This window comes from Schistocerca cancellata, chromosome 1 (assembly GCF_023864275.1).
Source record: "Schistocerca cancellata isolate TAMUIC-IGC-003103 chromosome 1, iqSchCanc2.1, whole genome shotgun sequence".
NCBI lineage: Eukaryota > Metazoa > Arthropoda > Insecta > Orthoptera > Acrididae > Schistocerca > Schistocerca cancellata.
The window spans coordinates 422,976,920-422,995,188 of record NC_064626.1 but is presented as its reverse complement, the minus strand read 5'-3'; the positions used below and the strand labels follow the sequence as shown (position 1 = coordinate 422,995,188).

Genomic DNA, 18,269 nt, shown 5'->3' with positions numbered 1-18,269 from the left:
AAATCCCTACTAACTGGTATATTGGGACGTTCCCTCTGCCATGCACTTTGCTTTGGTTTATATAGTAGAAGTGTGTGTGTGTGTGTGTGTGTGTGTGTGTGTGTGTGTGTGTGTAGATGAAGATGGCTGTTAATATGGTGGAACCAACAATTTCAATGTTTGTTGATAGTAATTGTGGCAATCTTGACATAATGAATTGTCTAATCAATCCATTTTGACACCTGTCACTTACCAGCTGTCCTCTTCTTTTCATCCTAAATGCTGCTTCAAACATGATCACAACCTTATGTTCTCAAATGTGGGCGTACCCCCACATTCCTTTGTTGTAATCATATTTTGAACAATCGTATTAAGCATGATACATGCCCAGTTGCAGTAAAATACTGATGTCGAATCCTGATTCATTTGCCCTATTTAAATTTTATTGCTCATGTGATCTTTTCTGATAAATTTGTATGTGGAAACTAGGCTAATTCCTGAACTGTTTCCCATACAATGTGCTTTCCAGTGGTTTGTGAAAAATGGGATGTCAAAAATGGCATTGAAAGACTACTAGATTTAGTAGTAACTGTCTTGTCTGCAGGAAAGTCACGTGCAGCTATCAGTTGACTAATATTCTTCATCTTGTACAGGGTGGAGCAGAGGAAACGCATGTTTTTTGAACCGCTAGTACGCGGCGACGAGAGGGTGTATTGACATTGAATGAATGTTGGCAGACTGCCCACAAAGCAGTTTCAGTAGCTATGGAGCGTTGGAGTGTAGAGCATCGTGTGTTCTTTGTCGAACAATACTTTAGAAACAATGATTCCTTAGTCACAGTGCAACGTCTTTTCTGTCAACATTTTAGAGTTGGATGTCGAGGTGCAGTGCCTGATCAAAATACTGTATTCAGATGGGTTGCAACATTTAGAAGTACTGCATCTGTGATGAAAAAGAAACCACCTGGTCTTCCCCGTTCAGTTCGTACTCCGGAAAATGCAGACTGGGTGAGAACGGCAGTTCTTGCTAGCCCAAAACAATCATCTAGATCAGGGCTTCACAACATACGTGCTCGCGAAGCAAGCTGTGAGCAGCAAGGCGCGAGCACGGAGCAGCGCGAGCATGCTACCCCCACTACCGGACCAGAGCGGAAAGTGGGGAGAGTCACGTGGGGCACACAACAGCTGCCGCCAGTCAATGTAAATCCGCAGCCATCTGCAGGGATATCACTCACTAATTATTACTGCGACAAATGAAACAAATAAAGGAGAATGTAATTTTATTAGCTTAGTGTATGTCTCTACATTCGTATTAATTTGTGAACTGTTACACAATAAAAGGTGTCACTGAAGTGTGGGATTCTCCGTTATCTTGTACTTTTTGTCCTTTACAATTGCGTTTATGTTCGGAGTAATTGTTCTTGTGCATTGTAGGCGCAGCGTGCAGTTTAAATTTTGATCAGACAATGCGTTTCTCACGCGCGTCTTGTTACATTTCATTGCAGAGAACAGTTGTTCACAAACATACGTGGAACCGAACATTGATATTATTGTAGCCGCCAGTTTGTGCAAACGAGGAAATCTATCCTGAGGGAAGTGTCTGTAGAATTACAAAATGTTTTTCTTGTTCTGAAATTTGTCTCTATTCTGTCACACTGCAGGTCAATAATTTCTAGTTGCAGCTCAGGACGAATCTTTTCAATATTCACTGAATATGGAGAGGCGAACAGATCAAAATCTCTGTCTAGTGCTGTCAGATCTTGAAAGTGTTGATCAAATTCTTCCTTAAAGGCAACTAAACTATGTGAATGACGTTCACAGTCTTTGTGAACATCTTTCATTGATGATAATTTAGGAAAATGAGCTAGATTTTCTGTTTCCAGCTGACTCACACAGTGTCAATTTCAGTTTAAAAGCTCGTTTTCAATCTATGAATTGAGTAATTAGCAGATCTTTACCTTGTAGTGAAATGTTCAAAGCATTCAGATGGCTAGTTAAATCTGCTAAGAACGTGAGATCACATTTCCATGAAGGCTCTTTCAATTCAGGAACACACATGTTATTTATTTCCATGAACACATTATCTCATCTAATAGGCAAAAAAATCGATTTAATAATTCACCACGACTAAGCCAGCGGACCTCGCTGTAATAAGGCAGGCTACCATACTGGCTTTCTAAACCCTCAAGAAAGCTTTTAAATTGCCTGTGTTGTAGTCCATGCTTCCTTATATAATTGGTTGTACGAACAAGAACAACCATCACATTTTTTAGAGTGATACTCTTTGCACATAAGTTTTCCTGGTGGATCACACAGTGAATGCCCCTTAATTCATTCAGCACGGTCAGTTTTTGCATTTTCTCCTTCAACAGCGCAACGAAACCTGATATTTTCTCTGTCATCGCTGGTGCACCGTTTGTAGACACTGAAACTAACGAATTCCACGACAATCCTATATTTTCAACACTTTCTTCAACACTACTTAATATATCACCTCCGGTTGTAGTGTTCTTCATGGCTACTACATCGAGGAGCTCTTCCCTCACCTGAAGATCTCTATTAACACCTCTAATAAATATGGCAAGCTGCGCTGTTCCAGTGATAACAACACTTTCGTCCAGAGCTAGAGAATACGCCATAAAATCTTAACAGATATTTGCAAGCTGACTCTGGACATCGTTTGCCATGTCCTGTATGCGACACATAATGGTCATGTTGGATAATGGCACAATCCGAAACTGTTCATCTTGAGATGGACATATGTTCCGCTGCAACTAACAACATTCTTTTATTAAATCACCATCAGTGAAGGGGCGCAGGGATTTTGCTAAAAGCAAAGCAATTTTGTAACTCACTCTGAGAGCTGCCTCAGTTGATTTTTCTTCGTTGTCCAGATCTTCTTCGGGTAGCTTCCTTTTAAGTTTAATAACTTCCTGTGCACGATCTGGTCCATCACATTTTCCACTTCCGTAGTCTTTCGCGTGGTACGACATATAATGTCGCTGCAAATTAAATTTCCTGAAAGAATTCAGCGTTTTGTGACATACTAAACATTTTGCAAAACCATCTTTTTCTGTGAACAGATACACTTCCTCCCAATGGGGGTTGAACTGCGAAAGCATGGTTGGGGTTACACGACGACGACTTGACCTGATTCTTAACCAGCGCAATGACTGTTAGAGCTGATCGTAGTGCTTTAAACGTTACACAGTTGGCGCAAATTCAACAGGCACGCTGCGGCCCTATTTAAACGTGCGTGCCCATTTCCCCTCCCTCCCTAGTCTGCGACCTTGCACCTGCTCGCGAGCAAGTGCCTGAGCAGACGCGAGTACTCGTGCTCAGAACCGGCCAGTTGTTAAGCCCTGATTTAGATGATAGGCTGTAGCACTGGGTATGTCACGCCATTCGCTTCACCGCATCTTACATGATGATCTTAAGTTTCACCCGTACCAGATAATGATTGTCCAGCAGCTTAGTGAAGGGGATTTTGTGCAGTGCAGAGAATTTTGTCGCATAATAGAAGAAATTTTTATGGAGCATGCAGATGCTACAGTCGTCATGAATGATGAAGCACATTTTCATGTAGGTTACGTCAGTGTTAAAAATGGCGGTGTGGGCATCAGAGAACCCACATGAATTACACCAAAGACCTCTCCACAATTTAAGTAACAGTGTGGTGCTGCATTTCAAAGATGGGGATTGTTGGACGCTATTTTTTGAAGAGGAAGGAACTGCAGCTACTGTGATATCAGCATGCTACGTTAAAATGTTACACAACATGAAAGGCGTCAAGTGAACATGAGAGAAATATGGTTTCAGCTGGATGGTGCCACAGCTTACACGGCGAGAGCATCCATGGAAGTGGTTCAACAAATGTTCGCAGGACATGTTATATTGAGATGTGGTGATATTTACTGGCCCCCTCGCTCACCCAATTTGTCGATATGCGACTTCTTTTTGTGGGGATATTTAAAATCAAAAGTCTACATGAACAAGCCTCACACAGTCAATGAGCTGAAGAATTCCATTCATCATGAAAATGAAGCCATGCCGAATGAAAAGTTGGAGAGAGCCATACGTAACTTTCGGGAGAGGATCTAAATTTGTATCCAGCAAGAAGGACGTCACATCTAAGACATTATTTTTTGAACCTAATTAAAGTACGTAAATTTCAAAACTGCACTTCGAATCTATCACTTAATGCTTGTTTTTATTATTTTTATCAAACTGTAACCCAGTCATTCAATAGTGAAAACCATGCATTTCCTCTGCTCCACCCTGTTTAATGTATCTGGATAGATAAAAACTATACACACACCAAGCAGTGCAGAACAGCACACATATAAAGGTTAAGAAAATTTGCCAGCTTTTGGAGACAATGACTCCTCCTCTGGCAGATGGGTTGAAGGTAAGGCAGAGGGATGAAGAAAAGGGGTGGGTAAGGTTTAGGAAATAGAGAGAATTTGGAAAAGTCTCCCAGAACCCTGGGTCAAGGATGACTTACTGGATGGGATGAAAGAAAAGACTGATTGTTGGTGACTGCACTGGATGAGATTTGAAAACCAGAGGGGTCTTAAAGGTGGGGGATAGGGTAATAAGCAAGACAGAGATGACTGACAAAACATTGTGCAAGAGTTAATAAAAGTGGAAAATTAAGTGCATTGTATTTGGTATGGGGGAGGGGATGGAATAGACAGGTCATACAATATAGAGAACTAAAAGGAAGTGAAGAAAGGTATAGTTACTGAGAAGAAATGCTGAGATCGATGAAATTAATGTAAATTAAGACGAGGTGAGTGGCGAGAACCAAGGACATGTAGTGCCGATTCCCAGCTGCAGTGTTCTGAGAAACTGGTGTCTGAGGGAAGTATCCAGATGACACTTGGGTTGCATCTGGCACCGAGGTCACGACTTGCATGTTGTAAGACATACCCTGCAACAGGATATCATGTGTTGCCAGTGTACATCCTCTGTGTCCGAACATCCTGACTAATAAAAGGCTGAACAGTGTGTACATGACAGCTGGCAAGCATGTCATTTTACAAGTGGCTCTCCCTTTGCTAGGGTGTTTTGCCAATTATAGGTTTGGTGTATGTGGTGGTAGGAGCATGCGTATGGCAAGTCTTACAGTGGGAATGATTACAGAGGTAGGAGCCATAGGGAGGGGAAATGGGTGGAGGAGGAGTATAGGGTCTGACTAGGATATTGCAGATTTGGAGGTGGGGGGGGGGGGGGGGGGGGGGGGATGTTCTAGGTATGGTGGGAAAAATGTCAGGCAGAATGGACCTTATTTTGGGCATGAGTTTAGGAAGTCATAGCCTTGTCATTAACTTACATTAATTTTTCTGGTCTCAACAATGCAGAAAAATATAGATTGCTACTTACAGTAAAGAAGACATGTCAAGTTGCAGACAGGCACGATTAAAAGACGCTGACGTGTAGCTTTCGACCACAGCCTTCGTGCTCAAGTGCCCCCCCCCCCCCCCCCCCCCCCCCCACACACACACACACAAAAAGCACACCTCATGCACATGACTGCCAACTCCAACATCTCAGGCCGGAATGCCCACCTCGTGTTTCCATTGTTCTATTTCTTTGATCTCAGCAAGACCTCCCCCAACCTGGGATTTTGGGTGACTTTTACAAACTGTCCCCATTTCCTAAATATTGCCAGTCCTTTTTCTACATCCATCTCCCTTCCCCTTTAACCCTTCTGTCTGAAAGAGGAGTCACTGGCTCAAAAAGGATGCAAATTTGTTTAACCTTTGTACAGGGTGACACAGAAAAATGGGAACATTTCCACAATCCAATAAAACTTAGAAGTGATGAAGGAAAGAAATTGCATTCATAATAATTGAAACCTTACAACTTTGCCATTTACGAAACATTTATGGCATTTATCATTTTTTAAAAAATTACGTCCTTCAGATGGTGTCCACCTGTACGAATAGTCGTGAGATCTGCTGTTTAGTTTCCTCATTGACTGCTGTGAGATCTCAGCTGGGATACTGTGAATTGCATCCTGAATTCTCTGTTTTAACTCATCCAGGGTTCTTGGTCGAGTCATGTAGACTTTGCTCTTGAGGTAGCCCCACAAGAAAAAATCACAAATGGATAAATCTGGCGATCTAGGGGGCCAGGGAATGTTATTGAACCGTGAGATCACACGGTTACCAAACAATTGTCGTACATATGCCATTGATTGCCGTGCAGTGTGTGATGTCACTCCATCCTGTTGAAACCAGGCGTCTTGAACGTTTGGAAAGTTGTTCAATGCAGGTGTAATGAAAGTTTGTAACATCTCAAACGATCAGCATTGACAGTTGTGTTTACCTGTTCATTTGAGAAAAAAATCCTGTCCGATAATCCCATGTGATGAAACACCACACCGTACTATCACTTTACTAGCACGTAAAGGATGCTCATGAATGTCATTAGGATTTGTGTTTGCTCAGTAACAGTAATTCTGTTTATTCACATAACCTGTGAAATGAAAATGTGACTCATCTGACATCCACAACTCATTTAGAAACTCATCGTCATTGTTTATTTTTGCTATCATTTGTTGACAGAATGCTAATCGTAACTGGTAATCGTTCTCCTTCAATTGTTGCAGCATCTGTAGTTTGTACAGATGAAATTTTAAATCAAGATGAAGAATTCTGCGAACACTATCCCTGGACATTCCAACCACTGCTGCTTGCTTACGAATTAAACACTGTGGGTTCTGTAAGACAGACTCTCATAAAGCATCAATGTTCACTGGAGAACACACACTTCTTTGTCTTCCTTTTAGTTTCTTCTTGAGGGCAGATCCTCTCCCCTCAAAGTTATTAATCTAACATTTTATTGCGTGTTTTGACGGAACGGCATCGTGACGTCCTAAATTATAAAAACACTGAAACTCCCTCTGTGCTGCTACCATACTATCATTGTTTTTATAAATCATTTTTATGGCTAATGCACGCTGTTGTCTGTTCCACTGACCCATGATTACTGAAATGGCGGACTGTTTGCTTGCCAACTGTCATGAACTTGCGGTGTTGCCTCCTGCCCATAGCTGCCATTACTCATTTCAAACATTCCCATTATTCTGTGTCACCCTGTATGTGTGTGTTCTCCTGCTGCTACTTGCTGAGTAGGTATTTATGAAAATGTCTGCTTGTGTCTGTATGTGCGGATGGATATGTGTGTGTGTGTGTGCCCGCGAGTGTACCATATTTACTCGAATCTAAGCCGCACTCGAATCTAAGCTGCACCTGAAAAATGAGACTCGAAATAAAGGAAAAAAAAAAAAAAAAAAAAAAAAAAAAATCCCAAATCTAAGCCGCACCGGAAATTTGAGACTCGAAATTCAAGGGGAGAGTAAAGTTTTAGGCCGCACCTCCAAATCGAAACAAAGTTGGTCCATTGTAATATGAGACACAATTTGTTGTTGTTGTGGTCTTCAGTCCCGAGACTGGTTTGATGCAGCTCTCCATGCTACTCTATCCTGTGCAAGCTTCTTCATCTCCCAGTACGTACTGCAACCTACATCCTTCTTGGTTTGATGCAGCTCTCCATGCTACTCTATCCTGTGCAAGCTTCTTCATCTCCCAGTACGTACTGCAACCTACATCCTTCTGAATCTGCTTAGTGTATTCATCTCTGGGTCTCCCCCTACGATCTTTACCCTCCACGCTGCCCTCCAATACTAAATTGGTGATCCCTTGATGCCTCAGAACATGTCCTACCAACCGATCCCTTCTTCTGGTCAAGTTGTGCCACAAACTTCTCTTCTCTCCAATCCTATTCAATACTTCCTCATTAGTTATGTGATCTACCCACCTAATCTTCAGCGTTCTTCTGTAGCACCACATTTCGAAAGCTTCTATTCTCTTCTTGTCCAAACTATTTACCGTCCATGTTTCACTTCCATACATGGCTACACTCCATACAAATACTTTCAGAAATGACTTCCTGACACTTAAATCTATACTCGATGTTAACAAATTTCTCTTCTTCAGAAACGCTTTCCTTGCCATTGCACAGTCTACATTTTATAAGACACAATTTAGGTCGAATGAATGACGATACAGCTACAGTAGTTTGGTTCGAGTCGTAAGCTTAGCAGTTAAGCTTTACCAGGTAGCCACTGCTACGCGTCAGGCGCTCCATCCGTATTTATATGGGTACCCTTCCTTTTTCGCGTGCTTCGTCTGGTTTGAATCGATTGCTTATTTTGCTTTGATCTGATAAGTGCTGTTTTCTTTGTTATAGGTGTTTGCGTCACTCTAAGCTGAAAATCCATTACTGTACTGTGTCGCGCATTGTTTGTCACATTCTGATAGTGCGTGTTTACGGCCTGTCGCCACTCGTGGCATGGCTTGCTTTTGTGCGCGCTACCGCCGCTTACAATTAAAAAAAAAAAGAGAGTAATCGTCTCATTAGCGAAACAATGGCAAGAGACTGCTATTTGTTGTTACTTACACTGCTGCTTTCTTTGATAATGATCAACAAGAACCAAATAATAGACTGCATATGATAGAACATGTTCTGAACGAGAGTTAGGCGAAAATGTTTCTCTGTTTGAAAATCTTTGCGGCCGCTTCTTTAGTACATCAAATTCTGCACAGAAATTAGTCATCTTAGAATTAAAAATCTAGTCAGTTGCCGTGCTTCATTTCTGACTGTATCACTATTGGGCATAAGAATAATACGAATATAAACATGACACGATACGTATATTCTTCCGCGTTTGCTGTTGTCTCACTCTAGTTTCGTAGTTTATTAGGCAGGCAGGATTTAAATGAGATAGCAGCAAACACGAAAGAATACATGACAAAATGTTGATATTCGTATTATTCTTATGGTGAAGAGAATACTGCATGTGATTCACATTTCATCAGGTTCCTATTAGCAACCATCTCTTCTCACAGGTAGGAAAAAATACAGAAAGTAGAGTTAGCCATATTGACAAACATCCCAAACAGTCTGGCATGTCGGATTTTCGTAGTACATTGAAATTCTGCTACATTCGAAGATGAACAATACGGAATTTGTATTTACTTCGTTGGATAATGTATGAAAATGCAGTGGTCGAAACTCGGGGCGGGAAAAAAAGCTCGTCTTCCACCTTTTTTTTTTTAATTTATTTACTGACGCCGAGGTTTTGGCGCCAGTATTTATCTTTGTGCCTACAAAGCATGCCTGTGTAGCGCTACATATAGTCGACGGCAGAAGTTAGTTGTGGCGGCACCTACCAACATTTTTCAGAACTTACACTTGCTTTGCACTCGATTCTAAGCCGCAGGCGGCTTTTTGGATTACAAAAACCGGAAAAAAAGTGTGGCTTAGATTCGAGTAAATAAGATATACCTTTCCTTTTTTCCCCCTAAGGTAAGTCTTTCCGCTCCCGGGATTGGAATGACTCCTTACCCTCTTCCTTAAAACCCGCATCCTTTAGTCTTTCCTTCTCCTTCCCTCTTTCCTGACGAAGCAACCGTTGGTTGCGAAAGCTTGAATTTTGTGTGTATGTTTGTGTTTGTTTGTGTGTCTATCGACATGCCAGCGCTATCGTTTGGTAAGTCACATCATCTTTGTTTTTAGATATCCTTATGTATCCAGTTATATTTTCAAAAATTGAAAATTTGTTATTTTTGTTGATATACATTTCTTCGATAGTAGTAGTTTGGTGTTTGCATCTTAAGACACTTTGTTACTCTGCTAGGGTATTGTGGAACTGAAATAGACCCAAAAACTGTATTGGTTGGATATTATCAGAGGTGTCTGGCATTGAAGAAAATCCACAGTTACCCCACTAGTAGGGGAAATAATAAAAACTGTTCAAAAGGATAATTATAACAACTTGTAATGAACTATGTAGTATCATTTTTGCACTCTGTAAACTTGTTACAGGATCCCACTATTCATATTTACTACTGCTGACAGCATCACAGTTTTCATGTATAGAGGATTACTGCTGAATAATACATATCCTGTTATCCAGAATATGTTCACCATTACTGACTCATCTAATAATGAAATTGTGTGCTGGACTGGGATTTGATATCAGCCACTTGCCTTTCCACAGTCATTCTCATTGTACCAGAAGAGAAGTTAGTTGCTCAGCATCATAACTAAGAGTTTCTAGAGTTGGAAATTGTATACCTGCACCTTGGCATCCTGAAAATGCCAGACATATTTCAATGACTCAGTTAGTGATCTATTACTCTGTCACTGGGTTTGTGCTTCTCATACTAATAGCATTTCGTTACCAGTTTTTAATAACCTGCTGTGCTGTAGAGTTACTCATTGAGATTTAATTTACTCCCTTGTTTGTCTTTTAGAACATTCGGTATATTTTTTAATGTTTCTTAAATTGCATTTGCAGGAATATGGGCCCAGTGACACAGTTGTATGTGAGTGTGGATGCAGCTTCAAAAGAAAGTTTGAAGAAAATTGACAGGCCTCTGTTTAGAGATTTCTGGGAGCGATTTGTGGATAGTCTTCGTGCACTTGAAGAGAAAGGACAGCGCACAGTGTATCGTCTAACTCTTGTCAAAGCCTGGAACACTGCTGAAATCGATGGTTATGCTCAACTTGTTGAATTGGGGAAACCAGACTTCATTGAAGTGAAGGTGAGAAATTTATCATGTAGAGTATTGTTCAATGTGTGTATTATATTGATGTAACAAGTCTTGCACGTTGCTTTATAGATACTTTCTTGTTATCGAATAGATTTTTTAGTGGCATGAGCTCTTAGCCACTGTAAAGGTTTTATTCCATGTGTAGCCTATTCCTTGCGTACTGTCTGCGTTTCCTGAGTGTCATGTGGTCACAGACTTTTCACAAAGGAAAGCCCTCAGTCATGACCAACTAATTTCCCTCATATGTATTCACCCAAATGGAAGCTAACCTCGAATGCAAGCTCCATCCCAGAAATGAGACGTGGGGGAGAAATATTTTTTATCCTCGTTTCAAACTGTACTTGCAAATCAAATAAAGTACAGCTCATCATAAGATGCATAAAGCATAAAACGACCCTACCTCTCTGGGACTTGCAAGAGGTAGTACTTATTTGTAGTCCCCCCTGCGGGTTCGGGGGTTAGAATAGGCCCGAGGTATTCCTGCCTGTCGTAAGAGGCGACTAAATGGAGTCCCTCTCCCTCAAGGGGGTAGTTAGCGCCTGCGTCCGGAGACGGACTGTTCCACGACCTATATTTGTGGTCATTTTGGTTTTTCACTTCTTCTCGTGTCTTCCTTCCTTTGGTTGGTTCCTTTCTTTGTTCTTCTCCATCTCACTGTCTTCCTTACTCTTTCCCTTGCCTTCTTCTCCTTGCCTTCTCTGGTCTCCGCCGCGGCGTTTGAGACAGTCTGTCCTCTCTCTCTTCTTTTTCCTCTTCTTCCTTCCTCCCTGTGCGCGCCTGAAGGCCGACCCACGCGTTCGCACGCGTAGCCGGTGACAGGGTAACGCGTAATTCCCCGCCCTGGGTAGACAAGTAAGCCACGCACGTACCCCCTGGTAAAGGCCAGGCCCAGGGAGGGGTGATTGCCTGAGCTGATACCTTCTGACCATGCCGATTGGTCCCTCCGTCTGTTTCTCGGGAGGTGTGACCTGAGGTGTAAACATTCACCTAAGGCGGGAGTGCCCTCTGAGAGGGTCCCCACAAGGAAGGAGTGCGCCATCGGAGACGCTGGCAATCATGGGGGATTCCTCCGCAATGGATTTCTCTTCTTCTTCTCTCTCGACTTCTGCCCACAAACGGAAACTTGACCAGCCACCAGTGACAAAAGTACTACCGCCTGCCCCACAGTTCCTCGTTGTATCTCGATCTGAGGACGGAAAGGATTTTTCCTCTGTCAACCCTTTCGTTATCCAGAAGGGCGTAGATGCCATAGCCGGAACTGTTAAGTCTTGTACCAGGTTGCGTAATGGTACCTTGTTACTAGAAACTGAGAGCGCCTTTCAGGCACAAAAACTGCTTCGAGCCGCACTCCTGTACACGTTCCCTGTCCGGGTGGAGGCTCACCGAAGTTTGAATTCGTCTCGTGGTGTGGTATATACTAGATCACTCGACGGATTGACTGACGAGGAGATTCAGTCTTTCCTCGCTGAGCAGGGCGTGACGGCTGTCCATAGGGTCATGAAAAAGGTCAACAATGACCTTGTACCGACCCGGACACTTTTCTTGACCTTTGATAGTGTTCAGCTGCCATCGCGCATCAAAGCGGGCTACGAGGTTATTTCTGTTCGCCCCTATGTCCCGACACCTACGCGCTGCTACCAGTGTCAGCGTTTTAATCACACTCGCCAGTCTTGTTCCAATGCGGCTAAATGTGTCACTTGTGGCAGGGACGCCCATGAGGGTGACTGTCCACCTCCGTCTCCTCGTTGTGTGAACTGTCAGGGTGACCATGCAGCGTTCTCCCGCGACTGTCCCATCTACAAGGAAGAACGCTGTATCCAAGAAATTCGGGTCAAAGGGAAAGTGTCCGCCTTGGCTGCTCGCAAGCTATTTGCTAGTAGGAAGCCCACGCTGCTCCCAGCGGGAAAATACAGTGCTGTCCTCGCCTCTCCTCGGACTACCAGGGAGGTGGCAACCCAGACATGCGATGTGACCTTTAGCACGACGGTCGTCCGTTCGGCCAGTGCTAAGATCGTGCGCTCGACGTCTCCTCTTCCTCCCGTCACCCCACAGACACAAGCCCCTTCATCAGCTTCTGCCAAGACGAAGACCCAGAAGTCAGATGTACGGGCCTTCAAGAAGGAACCGTCCCATGCAGACTTCCTACGTACCTCGAACTCCCAGCCATCGACCAGTACTTCCACCAAACGACCTTCCAAGAAGGCTCATAGGAAGCACAGTTCTCCTTCTCCGCCACGGCGCATTTCTTCTCCTGCGCCACCCAGCGGTTGCCGCCCCAGGCCGTCATCTGTTTCGCCTGGCCGCACCGCTGGTAGCCGAACATCTGGCCGTTCACCGGCGGAGGAAGCTCGCCCTCCCGGCCATCTTACCAAGATGGCCGATGAACCTATAGAACCAATGGACGATGACTGTCCGCCTACTGATAGCGGCGGCAGTGCTCGCTCGAAGCCGGGCCCTCAGCGGCCTTCGAGGTGACCCCTTCTTTTATCTTCCTTTTTTTCTTACGATGGCACTTATTCACTGGAATATTCACAGTATTCGCTCCAACCGAGAGGACTTGAAGTTGCTGCTCCGCTTGCACAGTCTGCTCGTCGTAGCCATCCAGGAAATGAAGCAACGCCCATGCGATTAAATTGCCTTGGCACACTACACCTCTGTGCATTTTGACCTACCCCCTGTGGTAGGTATTCCGGCTCACGGAGGGGTTTATGTTGCTGGTCCGGGATGATATTTACTACGATCCCATCACATTGCACACCGGCCTGCAGGCAGTTGCCATCCGAATTACTCTCCCCACTTTTACATTTTCCATTTGTACCGTTTACACTCCATCATCGTCTGCCGTTACCAGGGCAGACATGATGCAAATTATTGCTCAGCTACCTGCACCATTTTTGTTAACTGGAGACTTCAATGCCCACCATCCCCTTTGGGGCTCTCCAGCATCCTGCCCGAGGGGCTTTTCAACCAGCTCAATCTTGTTTGCCTCAATACTGGCGCCCCTACTTTTCTTTCGGACACATCTCACACCTATTACCATTTAGACCTCTCTATATGTACTACCCAACTTGCACGCTGGTTTGAGTGGTATGCACTTTCTGATACATATTCGAGCGACCACTTCCCGTGTGTTATCCATCTCCTGCAGCATACCCCCTCTCCGTGCTCATCTAGTTGGAACATCTCCAAAGCAGACTGGGGGCTCTTCTCTTCCAGGGCGACCTTTCAGGATCAAACCTTCACAAGCTGCGATAGTCAGGTCGCACACCTCACGGAAGTCATTCTCACTGCTGCTGAATATTCCAGCCCTCACCCTACTTCTTCTCCACGTCGCGTACCGGTCCCCTGGTGGACCGCAGCATGTAGAGACGCTTTAAGTGCTCGTCGACGTGCTTTACGCACCTTTAAACGCCACCCTACAGTGGCGAATTGTATCAATTATAAACGATTACGTGCACAGTGTCGTCGTATTATTAAAGAAAGCAAGAAAGCCAGCTGGGCTGCTTTCACAAGCACCTTCAACAGTTTTACTCCTCCTTCTGTTGTCTGGGGTAGCCTGCGCCGGCTATCTGGCACTAAGGTCCACTCACCAGTTTCTGGCTTGATGGTCGCGAATGACGTCCTTGTGGCCCCTGAGGATGTCTCCAATGCCTTCGGCCGCTTTTTCGCAGAGGTTTCGAGCTCCGCTCATTACCACCCTGCCTTCCTCCCCCGAAAACAGGTAGAGGAGTCTAGGCCACCTAACTTCCGCTCCTCAAATCGTGAAAGTTATAATGCCCCATTCACCATGAGGGAACTCGAAAACGCACTTGCCCGGTCACGGTCCTCCGCTCCTGGGCCTGATTCTATTCATGTTCAGATGCTGAAGAACCTTTCTCCTGCGGGTAAAGGTTTCCTTCTTCGTACTTATAATCGCATCTGGATTGAGGGACATGTTCCCGCATGCTGGCGCGAGTCTATTGTTATACCGATTCCTACGCCGGGGAAGGACAAGCATTTGCCTTCCAGTTATCGACCCATCTCGCTTACCAGCTGTGTCTGTAAGGTGATGGAGCGAATGGTTAACTCTCGTTTGGTTTGGCTGCTCAAATCTCGACGCCTACTTACCAATGTACAATGTGGATTTCGTAGGCGCCGCTCTGCTGTTGACCATCTGGTTACCTTGTCGACCTTCATTATGAATAACTTCTTGCGGAAGCGCCCGACCGCGGCTGTGTTCTTTGATTTGGAGAAGGCTTACGACACCTGTTGGAGGGCGGGCATTCTCCGCACCATGCATACATGGGGCCTTCGCGGTTGCCTCCCTCTTTTTATTCGTTCCTTTTTAATGGATCGACAGTTCAGGGTACGTGTGGGTTCTGTCCTGTCCGACACCTTTCGCCAGGAGAATGGGGCGCCACAGGGCTTAGTTTTGAGCGTCACTCTCTTCGCCATAGCGATCAATCCAATAATGGATTGCCTCCCAGCTGATGTATCAGGCTCCCTTTTCGTGGACGATTTTACCATCTATTGCAGCGCGCAGCGTACATGTTTCCTGGAGCACTGTCTTCAGCATTCTCTTGACCGTCTTTACTCCTGGAGTGTCGCCAATGGCTTCAGTTTTTCTGCCGAGAAGACGGTCTGTATTAACTTCTGGCTCTACAAAGAGTTTCTCCCACCGTCCTTATGACTCGGTCCTGTTGCTCTTCCATTCGTGGAGACAACAAAATTTTTAGGTCTTACATTTGACAGGAAACTTAGCTGGTCTCCACATGTGTCATATTTGGCTGCCCGTTGTACCCGTTCTGTAAATGTCCTCCGTGTTCTCAGTGGTATGTGGTGGGGAGCGGATCAAACCGTCCTACTTCGCCTATATCGGTCGATCGTCCGCTCCAAGCTGGATTATGGGAGCTTCGTATACTCCTCTGCACGGCCATCCATCTTACGCCGCCTCAACTCCATACAACATTGGGGTTTACATTTTGCGATCGGAGCGTTTTATACTAGTCCTGTCGAGAGTCTTCATGCTGAAGCTGGTGAATTGCCACTCACCTACCGGCGCGATATACTGCTTTGTCGGTATGCCTGTCGGCTACTGTCAATGCCCGACCACCCGTCTTATCGTTCCTTTTTTGACGACTCTCGACCGTCAATACAGGTTGTATGTCTCTGCCCTGCTACCCCCTGGAGTTCGCTTTCATCGCCTCCTTCAACACCTTGATTTTTCACTCCCTGCAACCTTTAGAGTGGGCGAGAGCCACACGCCACCTTGGCTCCAGGCTCAGATTCGCGTTCACCTTGACCTCAGCTCGCCCCCAAAGGAGATTACCCCCGGTTCGGTATACCACTCCCGTTTTGTCGAACTTCGTTCGAAGTTCATTAATATGACCTTCATTTATACAGATGGCTCTAAGACCAATGACGGGGTCAGGTGTTCTTTTATTGTCGGGGCACAAAGTTTCAAATACCGGCTCCATGGCCATTGTTCGGTCTTCACAGCTGAGCTCTTTGTCCTCTACCAGGCTGTTCTTTACATCTGCCACCACCGACATTCTGCTTATGTCATCTGCTCCGATTCCCTGAGCGCACTCCAGAGCCTCAGTGATCCATATCCGGTTCACCCTTCCGTGCACTGGATCCAACGCTCTCTTTAGCAGCTGGTGGACAACGGTTCTCCGGTTAGCTTTATGTGGGTTCCTGGCCACGTCGGTATCCCTGGGAACGAAGCTGCAGATGCCGCGGCCAAGGCTGCGGTCCTCCAGCCTCGAACAGCTCCTTGTTGTGTCCCTTCATCAGATTGTAGCAGGATCATTTGTCGGCGCATTTTATCGCTGTGGCATGCCGATTGGGCTGCACTTACGGACAACAAGCTTCGGGCCTTGAAACCTCTTCCCGTGGCTTGGACATCCTCCTCACGCCCTTCTCAGCGGGAGGAGGTCGTTTTGGCCCGGTTACGAATTGGACACTGCCGGTTCAGCCATCACCATCTGCAGACGGCTGCGCTGGCGCCGTTCTGCCCATGTGGGCAATTGCTGACGGTCCGCCACATTTTAACGTCCTGTCCGGATTTTAATACACTGCGTCTTGATCTTGGCCTGCCATGTACTCTAGATGCCATTTTAGCGGATGACCCGGGAGCAGCTGCTCGCGTTCTTTGTTTTAGCAACTTGACACACCTGTCTAAGGACATTTGATTATGCTGTTTTTTTAATCCTATGCCTGTCAATCTGTCTTTTTATCGTGTTTTCCCTTTTAGTTGGTGTTTTAAACTTGTGCCTCGTGGTGCATTCCTAACGTAGTCTGGGCGCCAATGACCATTGAAGTTGTGCGCCACAAAAAAAAAAAAAAATTTGTAGCAATTCATATGGAATTGAATTTATCCTGTCGGATGCTTAAAATTACTGTTACATTGCAAGCACTAATAGCAGTGAGATTAAGGGCATATACTGAAATATTACGAGCTGAACTCGGGAGCTGGGATGAATGTCAAGTGGAGTACTTTCTCTTTCAATGAAATGTAGTGTTTTCATCCAAGTAAGTTACATTTTGGCTTGACAGAGTATCGGAGTTGATTTGAAGGACATAAATTGGGTGAAGAGCAATCCATGTATTAGAGACACTGATTTCTATTGTGTCTGGTAGAGTAGACAGAGTACTTTATTAGATTACTTTTTTAACGTTCTAAACAATATTATTTGTTTACACAGAATCATTTCCAGCACAACTGATCCAGACAAAATGCAAACTGTGAAGTATTGTCACCATTGCGGAAAATTTTTCACATGCAGTGTCTGCTGCGTCTGTCATTGTTGTTCGACAAACAGTTAGGAACTACATGCAGTTGGGCTGAGAGTGGTGAATTCACAGGCAAGTCTCGGTGCACCGCATACCTGGAAACAATTGGGATTTATTATTAAGTCAAGAGTGTTGGCACCATTGAGATGTGGCTTGATGTACATTGACGTGTGTTGGCAGTTTCTGAACATAGCTGGAGCTGATGGAATGTAAAACTTTAGTTACCATGCTTATCAACTAATATAACTTTGCTAATAATGTTCGTAATGATTGTGTACATCTAAACGGATTTACATTTATGGCTATAAATATTTGGGAATTAAAGAACTAAATTCAAAGATGAGCGGTATTAAATTTGAAATGCTCCCATTAACATTCAGTACTGTATTTTATGGACTATGACATACTTTTTTCTTTGAAAAATTGCCTCCAAAATTCAGCTTAAAAATCCCACCAGTCTTAAAAATGACCATACACTTGATGCCAAGGGAAACCTATCTCTATCTAGCAACATTGGATTCAACTTGGAGCAGCAGTGCACTGATGTGCCGAACATGAGTTATAGGGATTCATGAGCATACTAACACTGTCTCCCTCCTACCCCACCCCCTCTGCAAGCCCGTAGGTTAGAATAGGCGTGAGGTATTCCTGCCTGTCGTAAGAGGTGACTTATAAGGATTCTCACACCTTTCGGCCTTTATGTGATGGTCCCCTGTAGGGTTTGACATCCATTTCTCAAAATTTTCCTGAAGAGCGAGCCAATTGGGGAAGGGCACCTTACATGGTGCATCGTGTCCATCATGCATTGGGATCTTTAGCCCACTTTCTTGTCGTGACATTGCAGTCTCACTCATCCTCCATTGCTTGAGCGAGGACACCTTCCTGGATG

The 18,269-nt window shown here is 44.6% G+C and overlaps 1 protein-coding gene across 2 annotated transcripts in view; it reads left to right on the top strand.

Annotated features, from left to right (window-relative positions):
- LOC126176108 (S-adenosyl-L-methionine-dependent tRNA 4-demethylwyosine synthase TYW1-like) overlaps nt 1-18,269 on the top strand; it is a 120,127-nt gene that overhangs the window by 67,196 nt on the left and 34,662 nt on the right. For both annotated transcript variants that reach the window (XM_049923256.1, XM_049923248.1), the window contains exon 9: nt 10,351-10,597. In XM_049923256.1, the coding sequence (XP_049779213.1) occupies nt 10,351-10,597 (247 nt within the window). The remainder of the gene's footprint in view (nt 1-10,350; nt 10,598-18,269) is intronic.